The following is a 25,235-nucleotide window of genomic DNA, read 5'->3' on the forward strand; positions in this document are numbered from 1 at the left end:
TTGTGGAAGCTGAAAAGCTTTGTGTGTTTTTACGGTAGCCTGATATTAAATATCAACCTTAAACAAATTTTAAGGATTTTGACTTTTAATCTGCAATGCAGTTCAATTTCTTTTAAAATTCTGTTGCTAATCATTGCAAGAGAGAACAGAAGTTTTGAGCTCCCTTCTTTTATTTGGTATGTTTCTGTACTCATCCATGTAAGGGATGTGAGTGCTGTAGAATGGAATGCTTTCTCAGTTTAAGCACCTGATATTACTTGCCTTCAGGCCAGAAGCTGAATAGCAAATGCAGAGTAAAGTTCTCTGTGCTCAGCAGTGTACAATAACCTTGACTTCAGAACAGCACCCTCTACTGTACCAGTCTGACATTTGCATTTCCCACTGCAACTCTTCTGATGGCTTCTCCAAATGAAATCGCTAAATTAGTGGCAGCATTAGTGTGCTGTGAACTCACCTCTCCCTATTTCTCTAATCTCCTCTCTCCTCCGGCCCCACAATCCTCTGATACAGCTGTGTTTCTCTCATTCTGGCATCTTGAGCATCCTCAATTTTAACTGCTCTGCCATTGATGGCTGTGCCTTCAGTTGCCAAGACCTCAAGCTTGATTCTGTCCCCAGACCTCTCTGCCTCTCTACCTCGCTTTCTTCCTTAAAACCCACCTCTTTGACCAAGCTTTTGGTTATCTGCCCTAATCTCACCTTATGTGGCTCAGTGTCAAATTTTGTTTTGTAATGCTCCTGTGAAGCACCTTGAGACATTTTGTTTCATTTTAAATGTGCTGTAATAATACAAGTTATTGTTTGTCATTAGTTTGAGAATGTTCAAACTGCATTTTGCGTTGAACCATTGTTAGCAGATCACTTGACTGTTATTATGCAAGTGCTTCTATTTTTAAATTTTTTTTTGAGGATTCGTATTTTACAATCGAACATACACACATACGTATTAGGAGCAGAAGTGGGCCATTCAGCCCCTCTAGCCTGCTCCGCCATTCAATAAGATCATGGCTGTCTCGAATTCCACACTCCCATCTACCCCCCGGTAACCTTTGATTCCCTTACCTAGCAAGAATCTATCTACCTCCGCCTTAAAAATATTCCATGACCCCGCCTCCATCACCTTCTGAGGCAGAGAGTTCCAAAGTCGCACAACCCACTGAGAGAAAAAATTTCTCCTCATCTCTGTCCTAAAAGGGTCACCCCTAATTTTAAAACAATGCCCTCTAGTTCTGGACTCATCCACAATAGGAAATCTCCTTTCCACATCCACCTTGTCAAGACCATTCAGGATCTTATATACTTCAATCAAGTCTCCTTCACTCTGCAGTGAATACAAGCCCAGTCTGTCCAACCTTTCCTCATAAGACAACCTACTCATTCCAGGTATCAGTCTAGTAAACCTCCTCTGAACGACCTCCAAACGCATTTACAGCTTTCCTTAAATAAGGAGACCAAAACTGCACACAATATTTGAGATGTGATCTCACCAATGCCCTGTATAACTGAAGCATAACATCCTTACTTTTATTTTCACTTCCTCTCATAGTAAAGCATAGCATTCCATTAGCCTTCTTTATTACTTGCTGTACCTGCATATTAATGTTTTGTGGCTCATGCACTAGAACACCTAGATCCCTCTGCACCTTGGAGTTATGCAGTCATTCTCCGTTTAAGTAATACTCTGATTTTTTATTCTTCCTGCCAAAGTGAGCAACTTCACATTTTCCCACGTTCTACTCCATCTGGCAGATTTTTGCCTTCTCACTCTGTCTGCAAGCTCCTTATGTCCTCTTCACAACAAACTTTCCTACCTATCTTTGTGTTATCTGCAAATTTAGTTACCATGCCATCACTCCCCTCATCTAAGTCATTGATATAAATTGTAAAAAGTTGAGGCCCCAGCACAGATCCCGGCGGGACTCCACTTGTCACATCCTGCCAATCAGTAAAGGACTCATTTATGCATACTTTCTGTTTTCTGCCAACCAGCCAATCTTCTATCTATGCTATTCTGTTACCCACTACACCATGAGCTCCTACTTTGCGCAATAATCTTTTATGTGGCACCTTGTCAAATGCCTTCTGGAAATCCAAGTACAGTACGTCAACGGTCTTCCCTTTATCCACGGCAAATTATTACTCCTTCAAAGAACTCCAATAAATTGGTTAAACATGATCGTCCTTTCACAAAGCTATGCTGACTATTCCAGATTACCTTGAGTTTTTCTAAGTGTACAGCTATAGCCTTCTTAATGATTGATTATAATACCTCCCCCCGCACCCCCAACAACAGACGTCAAGCTAACTGGCCTATAGTTACCTGTTTTCTGCCCCCCCCCCCCCCCCCCCCCCTTGAAAAGAGGGGATATATTAGCTATTTTCCAGTCTGATGGAACATTTCCAGAATGGAGCAAATTTTGAAAAATGAGCACCAAAAACAGACTAGTGAATAAAGCAGACATAAATGTTGTGGCTACAAGAACGGGTCAGAAGCTGGGAATTTGGTGGCGAATAACTCATCTCCTGTCTTCCCAATGCCTGTTCACCATCTACAAGGCACAAGTCAGGAGTGTGATGGAATAACACTTGCATTGGATAGGTGCAGCTCCAATCGTGGGCATTAGTTTATTTGGGAAAACTGAAGAGACTGCATGAATGTTTTTTATATGGGTCACTGAGAGGTCTTGTTTGAAAACAACCTTTACTGGAAATCACATGCCTTAAGCTCAATAAACAACAGAATCCATGGTGACTTGGAGATGTTTACAGAGAAGGGACATGTCACGATTTATAGTTGGTCAGGAGGTTCTGACTGGCTATTTGGGGTTTTGCTTCTGAGATATTGTTTTGGTTCTATTGGGGTGTGGACTGTGTTTGAAGGCAGTTGGAGGTCAGCCTACTGAGAAGTAAGACAACAGCTCATCTTTCTCTACCTCTTTAAAATACTTGTGAATGCAGAGTGGCATAACTGAAACCCCGATGCCACATTTCTCCTGGAAAGCCTACCAGACTACTTCTCGACATCTCCGGAATGAACAGCTCCAGAAGAAATCCCAGTGATCCGTCTCCGTATACCCGGACGCCAGACCAAAAGGGACAACTAACATCCTTCTATATCTTTTTTTCTTCAAGAATTAGCAAGTATTTGGCCAAAATATTCTTTTTTTTGTTTCTTGTAAAAGAGCTCTGCAGAGAAAATGCATATGTGCGAGTGTGTGAGGGGTGTGTGGGTGGGGTGCGGCTAAGGTAAAAAGGGAACTTTCATATTTCAATCTGTGTGTGAATGTTTTGCTTCGTTACTGAATGAGTCCTGTTTTATAATAAACTGATCAATTTGTTGTTTATTAAAGAAACCTGGTTGGTGTATTTTATTCGGGGATAAAGAGTAGAGTATATGATTGACCATATAGGTACCTGGGTAAACATTTAAATGTATGTTGTGACCTTTGCAGAAGTGCAACTAGAAAAGACAGTGCTCTCCTCCCTCCTCAGTCATAACACTATTTTAAAACCAGATTAACTATGGAACTATTGACTTTTTAATGTAAACTGGATTGCACTGCACAAACATTTTTAGCTGCAATGCAGATTTTCTTATTTTTTGGCTTTAATAAAAATTTTGAAGATTAAAGTTATAAGTCATCTAGTTGCCCATATGTAGAATGACATTCCAGTGCACTACTGCCAATAATGTTTCATTGTCAGAGGTGGCATCTTTGGATCAGGTGTCAAAACCAAGGCCCCATCTGCCTCTTCTCAGTGTCCTGGCCAGCATTCCACCCCCAAACCAACAGCAAATAACCCATTTACTGATCATTGATCTCATTTGCTGTTTATGGAATCTTGCTATTGTTGTTGCTACTTATTGAAACGCATTTCATTATGCATCAGGTGTTTTCTTAGTCTGATCAATTTCCATATGCCATCCCTCTATGTGATATATAGGTGCAGATAAGCTTTCATGCATTTTTTCAGGTGCTGCAGATACTGATGTGGACCAGTGCCTCCAAGATCTCAGTCATGAGAGAGCACAGAATAATGAAGGGTTATTGCTTCCAAAGGGAAGGAGGCAAAGTTAGCTGACAAGTCATCCCAAGCTGCTGTTCCACATGTTTTGGTGACTGTTTGAGAACTACCTAAAGAGGGAACAGCTTTCTTGTCTATTCTTCCAGGAAGGGAATGGTGCATTAAGGCTGGATCTGAAGGGAGGAGAAAGCTTAGTAATGGTCTATTGAGTGAAGGTACCACCTGGAGTTACAATGGTTCATACAGATTGATTTAGTCCCTGGTACATGAGGAAGAGTGCCAGGATGGTTGAAAAAGGGGCTCTTAATTTTTAACAGCCAAAGGGGAGATACTGAGGGAGCTCCAGAGGGGGAAATTGAATGCTGCCACTGAGCCAAGGCTCATTCCCTTGGGCACTTCTGGTTTCCAAAAACTTCACATTGTTCAGATTATGTGTAAACTGACCTCCAACACCCTGTCACAATAGATAACTTAAAGGATTGAGAAGCTCAAATTATTGAAATAGTTTGAAGCAAAAGAGTCTTCAGTATTGATCTCCATTTTAAGCTTACCATTGTAAAGTTCTACCCCATTGGAGCCAAGGCATCTTTCTCCCAGCATTGCAATATGATACACTATTCAAGAATAGATTAAAGCATTAAATTGTCAAATAGGAGATCTATGGTTGGGTGCCAGTGCTGTATTGACCTTGCACTTGGTGAGTAGACACCATTTGCTTCATCAGTTCTATTCTTCCTTAAGAAAAGTCCTTGGTCTCTAGACTTTCCATGCAGCTGAAGTCCCTCATCCTTGGTACCATTCTAGTGAATCTCCCTGGCATCCTCTCTCAAGCCTTGACATCCTTTCTAAGGTGAGGTCCCAAGAATTGGACACTATAATCCAACAGGGGCTAACCAGTTATTTAAAAATGTTCAGTATAACTTCCTTGTTTTTGTACACTATTCCTTTGTTTAAAAAGTCAAGGATTCCATATGCTTTTTTAACAGCCTTCTGAATTTCTCCTGCCACCTTCAAATATTTGTATAAATACATCTCAAGTCTTTGTTCCTGTGCCCCTTTTACAATTGTACCATTTAGTTTATATTGCCTCTCATCATTCTTTCTACCAAAATGAATCACTTCACATATCTCTGCATTAAATTTTATTGCTCTGGTTTTTTTAATATTCATTCATGGGATGTGGGTGTCACTGGCTATGCCAGCATTTGTTACCCATCCCTAATTGTTCTTGGGAAAGTGGTGGGGGGCTGCCTTCTTGTACTGCTGCAGCCTTGGGATGTAGGTACACCAACAGTGCTGTTAGGAAAGGAACAGGGAGTTCCAGGATTTTGATCCAGTGACCGTGAAGGAATGGCGATCTAGTTCCAAGTCAGGATGGTGTGTGGCTTGGAGGGGAACTTACAGGTGGTGGTGTTCCCATGCATCTGCTGCCCTTGTTTGTCTAGGTAGTAGCGGTCACGGGTTTGGAAGGTGCTGCCAAAGGAGCCTTCGTGAGTTGCTGCAGTGCATCTTGGAGGTGGTACACGCTGCTGCAACTGTGCATCGGCGGTGGAGGGAGTGAATGTTAAAGGTGGTGAATGGGGGCCAAGCTCGTTGGCTGCTTTGTCCTGGATGGTGTCGAGCTTCTTGAGTGTTGGAGCTGCACTCATCCAGGAAAGTGGAGAGTATTCCATCAGACTCCTGATTGTGCCTTGTAGATGGTGAGCTGGAATTGGGGAGACAGGAGGTGAATTACTCACCACTGAATTCCCATCCTTTGACCTGCTCTTGTAACCACGGGTATTTTTACCTGCTTATTTCCTCTGTTGGTCTCCGTCCTCCTGAACTCTGAACTATTCTCCACACTACATTTACTCTGTTTCCGAGTTCTGTATCATCTGTAAAATTTGAAATTATGGCCTATATACTGGTAATATATATCAAAAAGAGCAGTGATCTTAATACCGACCTGTGTGGAACTCCACTGTATACTTCCTTCTGGTCTGCTGCACTTTTTTGGAGTCTCTCTCCATTTAAGTAAGAGTCTGCCTTTTGATTCTTCCTGCCAAAGTGCATGACCTCACACTTCCTTACATTAAACTCCATCTGCCAAGTTTTTGCCCACTCACTGAACCTATCTCTATCCCCTTGCAGATTCCTTATGTCCTCATCACAACATGCCCTCCCACCTATTTTTGTCTATCAACAAATTTGGATATATTACATTCTGCCCCCTCCTCCAAGTCATGAATATAGATAGTAAATAATTGAGGTCCTAGGACTGATCCTTGTGGCACTCCACTAGTTACGTCTTTCCAACCTGAAAAAGACCCATTAATCTCGACTGTCTTCTTTGAGTTAACCAATCCTCAATCCATGCTAATACATTATCTCCATTACCATGAGCTCCTATCTTGTGCAATAATCTTTTATGTGGCACCTTTATCCAATGCCTTCTGGAAATCCAAATACACTACATCTACCAGTTCCCCTGTATCAACTCTGCTTGTTATATCTTCAAAGAACTCCTCAAATTTGTCAAACATGATTTCCCTTTCAAAAAACCATGTTGACTCTGTTTGATTGCATTAAGCTTTTCTAAATGTCTTGTTATTTCTTACTTAATAATGGACTCTAACATTTCCCAATGACCGATGTTAGGCTGACTTGCCTATAGTTTCCTGCTTTTTGTCTCCCTCCCTTCTTGAACAGGGGCGTCATATTAGTGGTTTTCCAATCTGCTGGGACGCCCCCGAATCCAGTGAGTTGTGGAATATTTCAACCAATGCCTCCACTATCTCTGCAGCCACTTCCTTTAAAACGCTTGGATTCAGGCCATCAGGTCCTGGCATCTTGTCTGCCTTTAGTCCCATTAGTTAATACTTTGTCCCTCGTGATAGAGACTGTTACAAGATCTTTCCTCCCATTAGCTCCTTGCTTATCTGATATCTGTGGGATGTTTATAGTGTCCTCTACTGTGAAGGCCGATGCAAAATATCAGTTTAAATTATCTGCCATTTCCCCGTTTCCAGTTGCAAGCTCCAAGGGTTCCACGCTCACTTTAGCTACTCTCTTTTTATATACCCGTAGAAGCTCTTGCTGTTTGTTTTTATATTTCTTGCCAATTTACTTTCATAATCAATTTTCTCCCTCTTTATTAGCCTTTTAGTCATCCGCTGCTGGTTCCTAAAAAAAAAAAATAAATTCCCAATCCTCTGGCCTACCATTAGTTTTTGCTGCTTTGTATGCTTTAGTTTTTGATTGGATACTCTCCTTGACCGCCTTTGTTAACCACAGGTGGTTCATTCTTTTCATCAAGCCCTTCTTTTTGACTGAGATAAATTTTTGCTGAACGTTATGAAATATCTGCCACTGCTCATCCACTGATCTTCCTCTTTAATCTATTTTCCCAGCCCGCTTTAGATAACTCTTTCTTCATACCTCTGTAATTGCCCCGATTTAAGTTGAGGACACTGGTTTGAGACCCGAGTTGCTCGTCCTCAAACAGAATTTGAAATTCTACCATGTTGTGATCGCTACCCCCTAGAAGATCCTTAACTACGATATCTCTTATTAATCCTACCTCATTACACATTACTAGATCTAAAATAGCCTGTTCCCGGGGTAGGTTCTGCAACAAATTGCTCTCAGTAACAATCCCTGATGCACACTACAAATTTGTCTTCCATGTTACCACTGCCAATCTGATTTTTCCAGTCAATATGCAGATTAAAATCACCCATGACGGTTGTAGCACCCTTCTTACATGCCTCCATTATTTCCTGATTGAGACTTTGTCCTACAGTGAGGTGGGTGACTTTTCTAATTTTGAGCGCTGTCAACCTTTTAAGTACTTCCTCTTTTGTCTATTTCATCCTATTTAATTTTGCTACTATCTCATCCTTTCCTGTAACATTGGCAGAATCCTCCTCTTTAGTGAAGACAGATGCAAAGTGCTCATTTAGTGCCTCAGCCATGGCCTCTGCTTCCTCCTTTTTGGTCTCTAATCGCCCCCATAATTCCTTTGATTGCGATTACTATTTAGATGTTTCTAAGAGTTTTGAGTTACCTTTGATATTGCCTGCTAATCTATTAAAATATACTCTTTGTCCTTAATTCCTTTTCAGCTCTCCACTGTACTTTTTATATTAAACTCAGTTTGCTACTGTATTATGAGCCTGGCATTTATCATTAGCTTCCTTCTGTTTTATTTTAATCTCTCTGAATACTAACAGGGCTGGGTCATGTGGGTGGTGGTGGGGGTTGAGTGGGTTGACAGGGTTTCAGAGAGCAAACTTGCATCTTCCTCTACGTTATGGAGTTTTAACTCCACAGTGTGTGTTCTGCCATTAGCAGGTTCCCAGTCTGGAAATCAGCCTGATTGACAGGCTTGACTTCCAGTCCGGAAGGAAGGACTCTGGAGCAGAAAGCAGGACCAAGTAGGTTCAATTTCAAGGGGATGTTGGGTGTCTGATTCCCGACCCCAGTTGAGGTGAGGGCGGGGTCTGATCCCTGAAAGGGTGTCTGATCCTGACCCCCAGGGACCTTTGTTGGGGGATCTATTGTAGGGGAATTTGGTGGGGGCGGGGGTGAAGCATTCGTGCTTCTCCTGGCCCACAAGCAGTGCTATAAAGGCACTTATCTTCTCCCCAAAGCTGCCCTTGCCTCATTCAGCTTCTGGTTTCCAGAGGCCTGGGAAACTCGGCCTGCCAATATAAAACCAGGCTGCCAGCCACATTAAAATATTTAAATTGCCAACCTGCCTTCTGGACCCAAACACAACTCAGCCATTTTTATGTGCTAAAATTCATCATTATATCTTTAGTCATCCAGGGAGCTCAATGGATGCCGTTTCTTTCCCCTCATGCGAATTGTGTTCACCCTGCATCCGAACATATTCCTTTTTGACGGCCTTCCATTGTTCATTTACTGTTTTACCTGCCAATCTTTGATTCCAATTCCCTTTCAACTCACTGAACTTAGCCCTCCTCCAGTTCAGTAGTTTTACATTTAATTGTTCCTTGTCCTTTTCCATACCTCATCCAAACCTAATGCTATTATGATCACTGTTTCCAAAATGCTTCTGCATTAAAACATGCTCCACTTGCCCCTCTTCATTCCCCAGAACCCTCTTGTTGGGCTGGAATCATACTTAATAAGATTTTAGGAAAATTCCCCCCTACCCAACCTCAATCTTCGCCCTTAACAATACTGTTTTCCCAGTCTATATTAAGACAGTTGAAGTCCCCATTATTACTACTCTGTGGTTCTTATTTTTTAAAATTCTTTCATGGGATGTGAGTGTCACTGGCAAGGCCAGCATTTGTTGCCCACCCCTCGTTGCCTTTGAGAAGATGGTGGTGAGTCGCCTTCTTAAACTGCTGCAGTCCATCTGGTAAAGGTGCATCCACAGTGCTGTTAGGGAGGGAGTTCCAGATTTTTGACCCAGCAACAGTGAAGGAACGGCAATATAATTCCAAGTCAGGAGAGTGTGTGACTTGGAGGGAAACTTGCAGGTGGTGCTGTTTCCATGCATCTGCTACCCATGTCTTTCTAGGTGGTGGAGATCGGAGGTTTGGAAGGTGTTGTGGGAGGAGGCTTGGTGAGTTGCTACAGTGCAACTTGTAAATGGTACACAGTGCCACCACTGTACGTCAGTGGTGGAGGGAGTGAATGCTCAAGGTGGTGGATGGGGTGCCAATCCATTTGGCTACTTTGTTCTGGATGGTGTCGAGCGTCTTGAGTGTTGTTGGAGCTGCACTCTTCCAGGCAAAAGTGGAGAGTATTCCATCACACTCCTGACTTGTGCCTTATAAATGATGGATAGGCTTTGGGGAGTCAGGAGGTGAGCTACTTGTTGCTGAATTTCCAACCTCTGACCTGCTCTTGTAGCAGCGTATGCACTATAGTGCATGGGAATTTTTATGTCCACATGAGATCTCAGTTTAGTGTTTTATGTGAAACACACATCTAACAATGCAGTGCTGTACTGAAGTGTTGCCTTAGATTATGGTCTCAATTTCCCATTATGTCTAAGTGTTTGCAGTACCTTTTTTTGAAGGAACTAGTTGGCACAGCAGTGGTTTTTGCTGGATGTCAGTTCCACATATCCACTATCCTGAGGGTGATGAAAACCTAATATCAAGGCTTGCTGGGAGCTTGCTTAATTTTAAAACTGCGATTTTTAATTCTATGCTCACAAAAACAAATAAACTTAATTAATTTGTGCCATTTCTGCCTCTCAGGACTCTTAGTACTTTATCATGTACCACCGCCCCACCACTGACCCTGCTCACTACCAATGAAAACAGAATTGTCTCTGTATCTCTCTTAACCTAAAACACAAAGTGCCAGAATCACCTTTGTTGTTTCTGAGCCCATTCCAATTATTTTGAAGTCTACTTTTTTCATATTTGTTCGCAGAATGTGACGATGCCTGTAAGGCCATATTTAATGACCATCCTTCGTTGTCGAGAGGGCATTTGCCTGCTTTGTGAACTGCTGCAGTTGTTGAGATATAGTTGTTTCCATAATGTTGTTGAGTAGGAAATTTCAAGTCTTTGATCCAGCATGGATGAAGGATGTGACTTGGACGTAATGGTATATTTGTGATGCTGCTGCTCTTGTTCTTGGGGCTATTGGGGATGTCAAGCTGGGAAGTGTTGTTGACATAATATGGTACTATGTACTGCAGCTACACTGGAGGAGGAGGAGGAGATGGGTCCATTTGTGGGAGTGCTGATCAAGCAAACTTGATTGGAGTGTGCTCTTAACTACAAACAATATTGCAAACCAGTGATATTTAGACATTTAGGACAACATATTTGGAGCTTATAGACTTGTATGTTCCAGATGTATGTTAGCAATACAACACTTTCATGTTGACTGGGAGTTTTCAGTGATTCATCAACCATTGCCCCAAATTATTTTCCTTTTCTGCCTTTGCTAATGGGCTTTCAAAACAGGACTTATTGTATAAACATTTATTGATCAAAATGTATTCCTGTGTATTTATATGTACATTGAAATTAATCTACTTAATTAGTTCAGCTCTGAGTGAAGACAAAGGGTTTAATTTTATAAGCCTGCCGCCGATTTTGGCTGCATGCTAAACAGGCGCCGCGATTTCATTTAAATGGCTTGGGCGGGCCTCCCCCCAGCCCTGTTCACGTGGAGGGGGTGGGCTGTCCGTCCGCGGCAATGGCGTTGGCTGCCTGTGCGCAGGAAATTTAAATATTTAAAGGGAAATGAACTTAAAGCTCTCCCACCTGCCCAATAACAATTTAATTATTTGTCCTTTTCCCCAAAAACATTTACCTTTACCATCTGACCTCCCCCACAAACTGCACAAACCTTCAACTTCAACCCTTCCCATCATCCCCTACACCCATGATGCTAATTTGACACCCCTCCCCCCCCCCCTCCCCCCGGGAAGTGATGAGCATAACACCCCCCCCAAAACCCCATAAGTGTTGCGCCTGGTTTCCCCAGACACGGCTCCGAAGGTGTGGGAGTGCCAGTCACCGGGCTGCCGGGCTGAAGATCGCAGTGGGACATCAGGAGGCGACATGAGATTAATTCATTCACTTATTTTAATTTATTTAAATATTTTTATTGAGGTCCTGTTGCCGAGAGGGAGTGGGGGTGCCATGAGGCCTCGCTGCCGCCGGTAATATTATGCCGGGTCAGTCTGGGTGCATGGCGGGCCTCATCCGGGGACATCTTCAGGCCCCTCCCCTTGCCATGGATCCCGACGTCGAAAGCTGCTTAAAATCCAGCCAAAGAAGCAATGTTGACGGTTTCTATGCAAATGTCCGCAGGCTGTATTAATTACTTTCCATTTTGAGTGCATGTGGTGGACATTCTAAAGAGAGCATATAATGCGGGTGGAGGTTGATAATTGCATTCACTGGTTGCAGTTCTTTTTCTTTTTCTTTATAGTGATAACAAATTCCACAAACCCGAAAGTAAAGACACCAACAATGTATGATGATGAACATGTCTTTGTTTTTTTAAAAATTAAACAACTACTGCAGTAAAAAAGCTACTCTTTTACTGCTAAGAATAAGTTGAGCTGTAATACTGGCCCTCCCAAAGTACAGTTTTGCATTCTAGAGGGGAAACATTGAATCAAACTGGCATTTTTAATGTTTAGACAAAACCATATCATTAAGTACATATATAGCGCACTGCTGTTAGCATACTGTCACATCACCAAATTCTATAACTCTTCTTACATAGACTGTTTATTTATAATTCCCAGCATTTTTCTTCCCTCTTTTGTACTCCACTTACTGCTCTCCCTCGCTCTTTTTTCCCCCTCCCTGTCTTCCTACATAACAGAAGATTCTACTGAGACTAGTAATTCCTGATCTCCACAGAAGCCAGAGTGTGTTACTCAAAATTGATTCTAGTCAAAGGTCTTGTAGTTGGGAGTCAAACTAAGATGCAGTTATGAGACAACATATATAATTTTTTTTACTAATATTTTTAATGTACTGAATTTTGAAATGATAGCATCACTATGAAAATGTCAGTACATCTGTACTCCCCTGAAATGATTGCTGTTGCAGTGCTATAGAATATTAATAGACTGGTTGAAGAGTAGGCACTGATCCCTGACTGGATTTTTTCGTTCCAATAATTTTGTTTACATTTAAAACAAAAATCACAATATTGATCTTGTAGAGACCGCACAAGGAGCTGTGCTGTAATCTCATTAGTGTAGGGGTTCTGTTTTATAATCGGGACCTCGAACTGATTTTAAAACACAAAGCTTATAATCTTATATAAAAGCAAAAGCTTATAATCTTGTGCTTTTATATGCACTTCCTTTAGTAAGGGGTGCAATGGTTTCTTTACCTTTTGAAAATGTGAAATTTCCTTCTATTTAATATGCTTAACTGGAGCCATCTATAAATGTAAAATAGTGTGTCATGATAGTCACTTTGCTTTTCTGCTTCACACATGCAGAACATATTGGAATGAATCCTGAATAAATATTATAAATTAGTGGTCATTTACCTTTTTGTAAACTGAATTCATGGATATTTTTGAATATTGCTGAAGCAGTGTGTTAGCTCTTTCATTGAGTAACAGCACCAAACTGAAAAGGTTCTTTTTTTTTCTAATTGTGAAATGTGCACTGATTATTCAGAGATGCTACAGTTGCCACTACATGCACTGTTCTTCAAACAATATCTCCTATACTTCGCAGATCATAAACTCTCATTTTTCCTCATTTGCAGTGGATACCGTTCGGGCACGACAACTTACTGGGAGTTTTCGACTCAGTCAGCTTGTTCCTACTGCTGTATATCTACATATGAAGATGCACAAGCGAATTCTGGGGCACTTGTCATCCGTTTACTGTGTCACTTTTGATCGGACAGGGAGGAGAATATTTACTGTGAGTTTTTTTTTGAACTTCATCTTTACTTTGAAAAAGTTTTACGTATTTTTCCCATCTATTGTGAAGTTAAATATTGTTTTAAGTAATTTTTTTAATGGCACCAAGGTTAAAGTTTCCCTTTACAGTAACATGCGATACAGATCTCTTCCCCTAGAATAGCTGTAGACCAGACACTGAGTTGTTTCTCATAATTCCTACCCACAATAATTCTATTTATTATAAGATTCATAACAGGAGTCCAATAATTTTCCAGTAGAAACCTTGCAAATTTAAACATTTTGCAAAAGCAAACTTTTACTAACTATATATTTTGGCGGAAGTGGGGGAGAAGGAATGAGACATTAAAGATTCCCTGTGGCTGATACCACCTGAGCTGCTTCATATTATTTTGCTCTACTGATTTAGTGACTACAATGAATGGCAAATTGAGCCCATAGATATGAATACTGTAAGAGTAAACACCTTATAAAAAAAATTGCTGTGGTTTCACACTTGTATTTCCAGTTCTGTCCAAGTGGACTCCTGTTCTTCTGGTCCCTGACCTTTGGCCCATCTTCTGTTAATTTTGAATTCTTTATGACGAAGTTCATCCAACTAAATGCTGGTAAATTCAAAGTTCTCCTCGTCAGCTTCCCATCTTCAACCTGATGTCATCTCCCCAGCTGTTAACTTGGGTTAAGGCCAGAGGTGTGGAAACTTGGCGTTCTGGTTGGTCCTGATCTCTGCTTTCTCTCCCAAATCTGACTCATTATTAAAACTGCTTTCTTTGACCTCTAAAGCTTTATCTCCCTCTGTCCCTACAGTTTCCCTTTGGTTGCAAAATGCTAAACCATGCCTTTATCACTTGGATAATATATTTCTTCAAAGGTCTCTTTTTGTCTTCCCTTGTCCAACCCACCATAAACTATATGTTATCCACAGCATTACGCTCCATATTCTCAACCATACTTGAGGTTGTAGTCACATCACCCTAACTTCTGCTAGCTCTGTGAGATCCAAAGAATTAACTTTTATATGTCTTGTGTTATCTTTTAATCTCTGTGTTCCATCAAATCTCTCCATGGTCTTCCCCCCCACCACCCCCCCCCTCCCCCACCACCACTACTATAACCCTCGACGTACCCTCCACTTTAAAAAAAATTCACTTATTGCTCAATCATCAGTAAATGGTCCTTTAACCACTATTTCCACATCCTGTAGAACTTCCCTTTTCAGTAGCCTCCAAAATACCCTTTCCTTTGTGCTTTCAGGTGCTTCTAAACCCCTCCCTTCCCTTCTTGCTTGGTGTCCTTTACCCTGTAAAGTGTTCTGAGATCTGACTATACATGAGGTTCACTATAGAAATGTAAGTTGTTTTTTTTTATTGGGTATGGCAGTTGTGTTCCATGATGTGCTTAGTAAAAACTATTCAATACTATGTTGGATTAGGTTACCAGAAAGTAAGAGTATTGATACGTTCTTAGACAATAATGAAGCACCTTTTTATTCTGTTCGATTTAAAAATGCAAAACACTGGTTATGACTGCCCGTGGCTGTTATTTTTATGCATGTAAACCAAAATGTTTATGAAATTTCTGCAGATTGGAAGGTAGCAAATGTCACCCCACTATTCAAGAAGGAAGGGAGAGAGAAAACAGGGAACTACTGACCTGTTAGCCTTACATCAGTTGTAGGGAAAATGTTAGAATCTATTGTAAAGGATGTGATAAATGGACGCTTGGATAATAATGATCTGATTGGGCATAGTCAACATGGATTTATGAATGGGAAATCATGTTTGACGAACCTGTTGGGGTTTTTTGAGTATGTTATTAACAGAATTAATAAAGGGGAGCCGGTGGACGTGGTATACTTGGATTTTCAGAAGGCTTTTGATAAAGCCTCCCACAGGAGGTTGGTTAGCAAAATGAAAGCACTTGGGATAGGAGGTATTTTACTGACATGGATTAAGGATTGATTAACAGGCAGAAAACAGAGAGTAGGAATAAACGGGTCATTCTCGCATTGGCATGCTGTGACTAGTGGGGTACCGCAAGGATCAGTACTTGGGCCCCAGCTGTTCCCAATATATGATTTGGATGTGGGGACTAAATGTAATATTTCCAAGGTCGCAGATGACACAAAACTAGGTGGGAATGTTTGTTGTGAGGAAGATGCAAAGTGGCTTCAAGGGGATTTGGACAGACTTAGTGAGTGGGCAAGAACGTGGCAGATGGAATATAATGTGGGAAAATGTGAGATTATCCACTTTGGTAGGAGGAACAGATGTGCAGAGTATTTCTTAAATGATAAGAGGTTAGAAAGTCGTTTGGTAGCACAGATCTTGAGAATTACTGAAAATAGAGATATTATTGAAGCTTTTCGTCTTGCACTCATCAGGACAATCCGCAAGAATAGCTAATGTAAGGGAAAACAACAACTTATACTACATGAGAAGAGAGTGCTGATTGGTTGGCAAGTGAACTCTGATTGGTAGAGGTGTTTCCATGGAGAATGCACCAGTTTACGGTGACTGATCGTTAACTGCCAAGCTTTGTTTGAAATTTAAACCAGGCAACTTGACTCTGATTGGTCAAGGCGTTGCCCTGAGGAATGAACCTGCGAATGGCTGTCACTTAAGCAGAAGTAGTTTGGCAACGCAATTAACAGCACCACTAAACATGTAACAAATCTCTCTGACCATGTACTCTCAGAAAGTGAGGAGTTTGTTCTTATGCATGGTTTCAAGTTTGGTATACTTTCATCCCAAACTAAAGGGAAGAGGAATTTGCTGAGTTCGAACTCCTCTACTCCCAAATTTCCCACCACGAACCAGCATCCACTGAAGACGCTGAATCCTTGAAAGCGCGCCTCGCTGATCTAGCGCATGCATATTGCTGGATTCCGAACGACATGTCTGATTTCCACTTGCAACGTGAATGACTGACAGCATTGCGAGGCCTTAAGACCAATCTGGACATACACATTAGTAAACCTGACAAAGGGGTGGGAATAGTCATCCTTAACAAGTGTGACTGTATCAACAAAATGCACGCCATTCTTAATGACAGGTCCAAATTTGTATCCATTGGACCTGCCGCTCAACGTGACTGGACAGCCTTGCTCAAAAGTAAGCTAAAAAAAATGCTTGCTGGACTTGTGTAAGAGCAGTGAGCCGCCAGGTGATATTTATGATGAGTTTCGTCGTCGCGGCTAGCTGCGTCTGCGTATATATGGGCTGCTCAAGACGCACAAAAGTGATCTCCTATCTTATTTATGACCGGTTCTGCACAACATGAATTGGCCAAGTGGTTGGGCGAATTGCTACAACCAGTTTTGAGCAAATTCTGCACATACACGGTGAAGGATTCCTTCACGTTTGCGAAGACCATACAGGACTTGCATATCGATAGCAATGCCGTGTCCATGTGCTCATTGACATTGCTAGCCTATTCACCAATGTACCACTTAAGGAAGCCATAGATATTTGCACTGCAGCACTATATCATGGTGATGTCGACCCACCACCATTGCGAGAATTAGTATTCATTGAACTTACGAAATTGGCAACTCGTGCAGTTGAGTTCAGTTTTAACGACACCATGTATGCCCAAATAGATGGTGTTGCCATGGGATTGCCTCTAGGCCCAGCTCTCGCAAACATCTTTGTTGGGTTCCATGAGAAACGTGTCTTTGAGGGAATGACACCTAACCTTCTACCTCTTACATATTTCCGATATGTTGATGATATGTTTGCTAAATTTGAATCTGCAGCTGCATGCAGTAATTTCCTTGCACGTCTTAATGGACTCCATCCTGCGCTCAAGATCACCTTTGAAATGGAGCAGCCAATGAGCTCCCTTGACGTACTAGTTGAGAAATCTGTTGAGGAGTTCTCTACCACAGTCTACCGCAAACTTACCTTCACTGGTCAATACACGCTTTGGGATTCTTTTAGATCCACGCGCTATAAGATTGGCCTTATTGGCAACCTCGTAAGTAGGGCCTGAGCCATTTGCTCACCATGCAAGCTTGATGCTGAAGTAGGGCGAATCAAAGACATCCTGCGTGACAATGGCTACGCTGATCCGATCATTTCTCGCTGTATATCGCGCAAACTTATGAACAGGCCTAAGGCCGTCATTTTCAGTCCTGAAAAGTGCCCAGTCTACCTCAAATTACCATGGAAGGGTAATGTATCCCACAAATTTGAGCAACGGTAGCAACACATGTGGTGTTCACCACTAACAGGATGTTGCCATCAAGCCAAAAAGACGTCCTGCCTATCACACAAATGAGTAATGTGATATATGAACTTCAATGCCAGTGTGATGCGAGGTACTTAGGTCGTACGTCCCAAAGACTGATTGATCGTATCAGACAACATGTTCCTTCTACTGTTCGCAACGGGCGAGGTACAGGCTGTACCCAACCAACCTGTGCTTGCAAAACTCAAAACACAGTGTCCAACATTAGATGTGATTATGCGATTGGACACCATTTGCTAAATAATCCGCAGTGTGCTAAGAATTACACTGACAACCAATTTCAGATTCAGTAGGGCTCGCAGTGTGGCGCATTTGCGTTCACTGGAAGCTACCTGTGTTAATACACGGGTCCCTGTTTGCAGACAGAAAGAACATGTACACACATGGCGTCTGTTTCAGCTGAACAAAATATGTGACAGCCATTCGCAGGTTCATTCCTCAGAGCAATTCCCTGACCAATCAGAGTCAAGCTTCCTGGTTTAAATTTCAAACAAAGCTTGACAGTTAACTGTCAGTCACCGTAAACTGGTGCATTCCCCATGGCAACGCCTCTACCAATCAGAGTTCACTCGCCAACCAATGAGCACTCTCTTCTCATATAGTATAAGTTGTTGTTTTCCCTTACATTGGTTATTCTTGCAGATTGTCCGATGAGTGCAAGACGAAAAGCTTCAACAAAATGTCTCTACTTTCAGCAATTTTCAAGATTAGAAAGTGTAGATGTACAAAGGGCCCTGGGTGTCCTCGTCAATAAGTCACTGAAAGCTAACATGCAAGTGCAGCAAGCAATTAGGAAGGCTAATATGTTAGCCTTTATCACAAGAGGATTTGAGTACAGGAGTAGTGAAGCCTTGCTTCAATTGCATACAACCTTGGTTAGACCACACCTGGAGTTCTGTGTGCAGTTTTGGTCGCCTTGCCTTATGAAGGATATTATTGCCATAGAAGGTGTGCAACAAAGGTTCACCAGACTTGTTCCCAGGATGGCGGGACTGTCCTATGAAGAGAGATTTGGGAAACTGGGTCTGTATTCTCTAGAGTTTCGAAGAATGAGAGGTGATGTCATTGAAACCTACAACATACTGAAAGGAATAGACAGAGTAGATGCAGGTAAGACGTTCCCCCTGGTTGAGGAGTCTCGAACCAGGGCGCACAATTTCAAAATAAGGGGGAAGCCACTTGGCACAGAAGAATTTCTTTATTCAGAGGGTTGTGAATCTTCGGAATTCTCTATCCCAGAGGGCTGTGGAAGCTTAGTCATTGAGTATGTTTAAAGTAGAGATTGACAGATTTCTAAATACCAATGACATAAAGGGGTATGGGGATAGTGTGGGAAAAAGACATTGAAGTGGATGATCAGCCATGATCATATTGAATGGCGGAGCAGGCTCGATGGGCTGAATGGCCTACTCCTGTTCCTATGATCCTCCTTCTATGTTAGGATTTTGCAGTGCTTCTTTTGATTTCACAAATGATTGCCGAAAGGAAACTGGGATGCAAATGGAGAAATGCTCATTTTAAGTTATGATGGTTGCATGTATTTGATGGGGAAAGGGAATTTCATCTAGATGAGATGGCTTCAGATTGTTTTGTAGTGGAAATATACAATTGTTAGCCTGTTGTAAATAAATAAAGACTCCCCTTTCTCAAAAAGATTTATGTAACGCGGAATCCAGTCTTATAAAAAAGTTCTTCAGAGAATTTTTTAATGATGCAGTTATAAGTATAGACAAATATTTAAAAAGGAGTATAAAAGGATTAGACCAGAGAGTCTAGTTGAAGGATGGCACACGCACAGGTGCAATTGACCTAATAACCTTTTTGTTGTAATCTCTAATAGTAATTAAAGCTGATGTATTAACAAAAGGCTCTCATGTATTTTGTACATGCAACCATTTTACTGTCCACTTAGATTAACACAGGAGTATTTTATTATAAAACAAACAAGATAAAAATTGATTCCGCAAAATGTATTCAGGTGCTACATAATATGTACTTTATTTTGGAAAAAAATCAAATGTTCCTGCCTAACTTGCACAAAAAAAAATCAATCTGCTCTGAAAATAATATTGTAAGGTTCTGCTGTTTTTCTTGGTTAGCTTTCTGACCAAGACACGGTAGATTGTATCTGGATGTATCTTTTTGCCACTTCCATTACAGGAGGAGGGCTTTGCTAGTAGATCCTGTTCCCACTCTCTCAAAATTGAAAGAAGTGAAATGCAATTACTGCAGGAAAGCTACACAGATCCTCATCAAATACCAATTTCTTCTCCCTTTTTTAGAATTTGTTCTCTTGATTTTTCTTTATAGAATCCAATTTTGGCTTGCAATTTTGTCCATGGTATGCAGGTGACAAATAATTAAGATTCTCATGTATATGTGTTGCAAGGCTTGAATGGATTTGAAGTGATGGTGATTTCATAAAATGACTAGCACTACTGGAGAATGGAAAGTGATGTAATTGTATTTCTAAACATGTTGCTATTTTCGTATCATTTTCTAAACAAAACCCAAAATCAACAACAGCAACCAAAAACCTCCTCCTGAAGTCCCCAGCATCACAGATGCCAGACTTCAGACAATTCGATTCACTCCACATGATACCAAGAAATGACTGAAGGCACTGGATACTGCAAAGGCGATGGGGCCCTGACAACATACCGGCAATCGTACTGAAGACCTGTGCTCCAGAGCTTGCCACGCCCCTGCCAAGCTGTTCGAGTACAGCTGCAACAGTGGCATCTATCCTGCAATGTGGAAAATTACCCAGGTATGTCCTGTACACAAAAAGCAGGACAAGTCCAACTCGGCCAATTACCGCCCCATCAGCCTACTCTCAATCATCAGTAAAGTGATGGAAGGTGTCATCAACAGTGCCATCAAGAGGCACTTGCTTAGCAATAACGTGCTCAGTGACGCTCAGTTTGGGTTCTGCCAGGGCCACACTCAACTCCTGACCTCATTACAGCCTTGGTTCAAACATGGACAAAAGAGCTGAACTCAAGAGGTGAGGTGAGAGTGACTGCCCTTGACATCAAGGCAGCATTTGACCGAGTATGGCATCAAGGAGCCCGAGCAAAACTAAGGTCAATGGGAATCGGGGAAAACCCTCCACTGGTTGGTCATACCTGGTGCAAAGGAAGATGGTTGTGGTTGTTGGTGGTCAATCGTCTGAGCTCCAGGACATCACTGCAGGAGTTCCTCCGGGTAGTGTCCTAGGCCCAACCATCTTCAGTTGCTTCATCAATGACCCTCCTTCAATCATAAGGTCAGAAGTGGGGATGTTCACTGATGATTGCACAATGTTCAGCGCCATTCGTGACTCCTCAGATACTGAAGCAATCCGTGTAGAAATGCAGCAAGACCTGGACAATATCCAGGCTTGGGCTGATAAGTGGAAAGTAACATTCGCGCCACACAAGTGCCAGGCAATGACCATCTCCAACAAGAGAGAATCTAACCATCTCCCCTTGACATTCAATGGCATTACCATTGCTGAATCCCCCACTATCAACATCCTAGAGTCTACCATTGAGCAGGAACTGAACTGGAGTATCCATATAAATACTGTGGCTACAAGAGCAGATCAGAGGCTAGGAATCCTGCAGCGAGTAACTCACCTCCTGACTCCCCAAATCCTGTCCACCATCGACAAGGCACAAGTCAGGAGTGTGATGGAATACTCTCCACTTGCCTGGATGGGTGCAGCTCCAACAACACTCAAGAAGCTCGACACCATCCAGGACAAAGCGGCCCGCTTGATTGGCACCCCATCTACAAACATTCACTCCCTCCACCGCCGACGCACAGTGGCAGCAGTGTGTACCATCTACAAGATGCACTGCAGCAATGCACCAAGGCTCCTTAGACAGCACCTTCCAAACCCGCGACCTCTACCAACTAGAAGGACAAGACAGCAAATGCATGGGAACACCACCTCCAAGTCACACACCATTTTGACTTGGAACTATATCGTCGTTCCTTGACTCTTGTTGGGTCAAAATCCTGGAACTCCCTTCCTAACTACACTGTGGGTGTACCTACCCCATATGGACTACAGCAGTTCGAGAAGGCAGCTCACCACCACCTTCTCAAGGGCAATTAGGGATGGGCAATAAATGCTGGCCTGGCCAGCGACGCTCACATCCCATGAATGAATAAAAAAAAAACCCCCGCAATATGTCTCTTGTCACTTTTTTCATTTGTACAATTGCTAAATACCCCTTTTAATAAAAAGATGTAATCAGTGTGCGATTTGGACACCAGCTAAGTACTTACTTTTCTGAGTTTAGCGGCTAAACAGATGATCAATTCTTTGCCTTGCAGACTTCCCATTGAAGCTTGCAGCATGTTCTTTATGAAGAATTATTATTTTGAAAAAACTAAGATTTTATGTGTTTTATCACGCATCTTTATGAACAATTATAATATACTAACTCAATTATAGGTAAATGTTTTGTAGACTATTGTATAATTTGAAACATGCTTTTGATCTATGGGAACAATTGTTATCCAGTTTGGAAGCGAAATCAATTGCACGAATCATAGAATTGTCGAATAGCGAGCACATAGAGAATACTGCTCTCTCTATGATGAAATCAGCAAAATATCAAGAACTACCCAGGAGACTGCATTCAAACCATTTTTTCCCCCAGATTTTATTGAGCCTGTAAAGCCTTAAGGTTTTCTTGCAAAAAGGCTTGACATTTTGCTGATACACAGACATGCTTAAAAAAAGGTGACATTCACAGGACTTGAATTTAACATTTGCTGACTAGGAGACTAATAGTGCTCTTAAGTGTTCAGATAGTCTGCTAGATTAATGCTTCAGACTGTCAGAGATGGAAGATTTCAGTGAGGGACAAGCTTTAGAGTTGTAGGTAGAGCCATGGGTGACGTGTTACTTGAAGGTCAGTTGCTTGCCAGTAGGACTATTCTCATTAGCTGCTGCACACAGAGGAGCTAGACGGTGATTAAATAATCTCCGCAGTATATTGATGCAGAAATAGAATCTAACCCATTCAAATATGCTGTCTTTTTTTGAGACTTGCAGGTTGATAGGTAAATTGGCCATTGTAAATTGCCCGTAGTGTAGGTAGGTGGTAGGAGAATGGTGGGGATGTGGTAGAGAGTATGGGATTAATGTAGGATTAATATAAATGAGTGGTTGTTGGTTGGCACAGACTCGGTGGGCCGAAGGGCCTGTTTCAGTGCTGTATCTCTCTAAATATATAAATTTACTGGAGTATTTATATAACTATAACTGTTCATTCTTGTGAATCTTCACTGTGGGTGGGTGCTGCACCTTCAGATGGCAAACTGGATAGGGTATTGTTGTACGATTTGTTTCTTATTCCTCTTTCACTCCCCCAACCACCACCCCCCAAATCCCCTGATGTGATTTTCAAAAATGTAAGATTGACTGCAGACGAAGCAGCACATTCAGTGCTGGTCAATGTTTCATAGTAGCTCAAGTAAACATGAAAGCAAAGCAGGGTATGAAATATGACTATATTTAATTTACTGATGTTAATTTAATTCCCCCTACCCTGTATGTTACTATCCAGTTGGAGCTTATTCAACTGTAAGAGTTGATGGATTAGTTAGTACAGAAGTAAAGTCTAGAGCTCCCCTGGTGGTTCAGCTCATTTGAGGCAGTGACTTGCTGAGCCATACAAACACGGAGGATCAATTCCAGACCTGTGCTGAGTTAGCAGATCTCCTTGTGCGTGGCATTGGAGGCACCCCAAGTTGACTTCAGTCCTGAGTTAAAAGTGGAAAATCAATCAAGGTTCCTGCTTTTGATCATCTAACACTGTCTGCTGGAAATAGTTGTATGGGCATCGCATGAGGACGATATCGGCTTAGCTGTGCCACTTTTTATGATTGAGTAGGTTGGCAACCAACTCGCACATTATGAATGAACACTTGAGGCAGGCACTAGAGGAGATATCCATGAAACGTAGGAGTGCGTGCAGGAGGGAGCAAGATTGGTGAGAAAAATAAATAAAAAATGATTTTAGGATAATCAAACAATGCATCAGTAAGGTCTGGCTCAGACTAAACCAGTATAATTTGTAATAAAGTACTGCATTGATTGTGCAAGATGCAGTTAATGCTTATTTTAAACATGCATTGACTTTCTGGCTACATAATCTGCTCTATTTTACGTTGAAAAAGGTGTCGAGCCCAGTTGTGCATTGTGAGAGTGTGCTTTATGCAAAAAAATTCAGATGTGTGAGTGCTTGCTATAAGTTTAAATGACAGGTATTAAATGAATATTTTGTGAGGGCTAAATCTGTGTAAAGATCTTGAATGTCTTTGTTTTGTGTTTGTGTCTTTTCTAAAGAATAGAAACACCTAGTTGTGGTCTTGTTAGTTACTTATTCGTAGTTGATCAATAATGGAATATGGTTCTACGGTGACAGGGATGCCCTCAAGGAATCTGACCTGTATTTTAATCTGCATTCTGTGTAAAGCTTACGAGCTATTTCATGTCCAGCTGGAATCCTACACAATTCAGTTTTATTTAGTATATCAAAAAACAGCAGAAGGAATATAACTGTTAGTTAATAATGCCAGCGTTCAAAATTATGGAGAGAGAAGCTCTAATTCAAAATGTAAGTTGCTGAAAGTGCACGGTAAAATAGGTACAGAACTGTACTCCTAAATTACATGCCAGGGACCTAAATAACACTGGTGCTAGTAATTTACTGTGCATCTTACTGCATTTGCTTGGATGTTTCATACTTCACACCTCTGAGCAGCTGTGCAGCACGTATTGAACGGAGGATGCATCTGGACATATGTGTGAAAGTATCTGACTCATAATAACATGTTAACAACTTTTAGTTTCATTAAAGGATTTTTGTCGGGGTGAGTTTTATGTAAAACATTTTCTATGTACAGTGGAACAAAAAAGAGCTGCATCTCATAGAATCAAAGAGTGACACAGCATGGTTGGAGGCCATTTGGACCACCATGCCTGTGCCGGCTCTCTGAAAGAGCTATTCAGTTGGTCCCACTCCCCTGCTCGTTCCCCATAGCCTTGCATGTTTTTCCTTTTCAAGTATTATCCAATTCCCTTTTGAGCATTGATATTGAATCTGCTTCTACCACCCTTTTAGATTGTGCGTTCTAGATCATAACAATTTGCTGCACATTTTTTTTTACTCATGTCGCCTCTTGTTCCTTTGCCAAGTTATCTTAACTCTGTGTCCTCTGGTTACTGGCCCATCTGCCACTGGAAGACTTTGTGCCATTGAAGATTGGTCACTAAATTTTTAGGAGAGGGTGGCAGAAGGTAGCTTTGAACGACATTCTGAAAATACAGCAACGAAGGAGGTGATTTGGCCCATTGCACTCTGCCATTGTTAACTCTTCAACTGGAGCTGTGCACTCTAATTACATTTCTCTGCTGTTTCCCCATGTCAATTTTGTTCCTTTCCTAAAATTTCCTTTTAAATCATATGATAGTGTTTGCCACAATAGCTATTTTTGATCAAGTATTCCATGTTATAATAACGATCTTCTTAAAAAAAAATTACTTGTCTATTTATTGATATGAAGTTT

The 25,235-nt window shown here is 41.5% G+C and overlaps 1 protein-coding gene across 4 annotated transcripts in view; it reads left to right on the forward strand.

The window, feature by feature from the left end:
* Positions 1-25,235, forward strand: part of phip (pleckstrin homology domain interacting protein) — a 309,793-nt gene that overhangs the window by 39,333 nt on the left and 245,225 nt on the right. For all 4 annotated transcript variants that reach the window (XR_010972495.1, XR_010972494.1, XM_068026790.1 and 1 more), the window contains exon 7: positions 13,253-13,413. Coding sequence is in view for 2 of the 4 variants with exons in the window: in XM_068026790.1 (XP_067882891.1) it covers positions 13,253-13,413 (161 nt within the window). In the remaining 2 variants the exon portion in view is untranslated. The remainder of the gene's footprint in view (positions 1-13,252; positions 13,414-25,235) is intronic.

The sequence above is a fragment of the Heterodontus francisci genome, chromosome 3 (genome assembly GCF_036365525.1).
Source record: "Heterodontus francisci isolate sHetFra1 chromosome 3, sHetFra1.hap1, whole genome shotgun sequence".
Classification (NCBI taxonomy): domain Eukaryota; kingdom Metazoa; phylum Chordata; class Chondrichthyes; order Heterodontiformes; family Heterodontidae; genus Heterodontus; species Heterodontus francisci.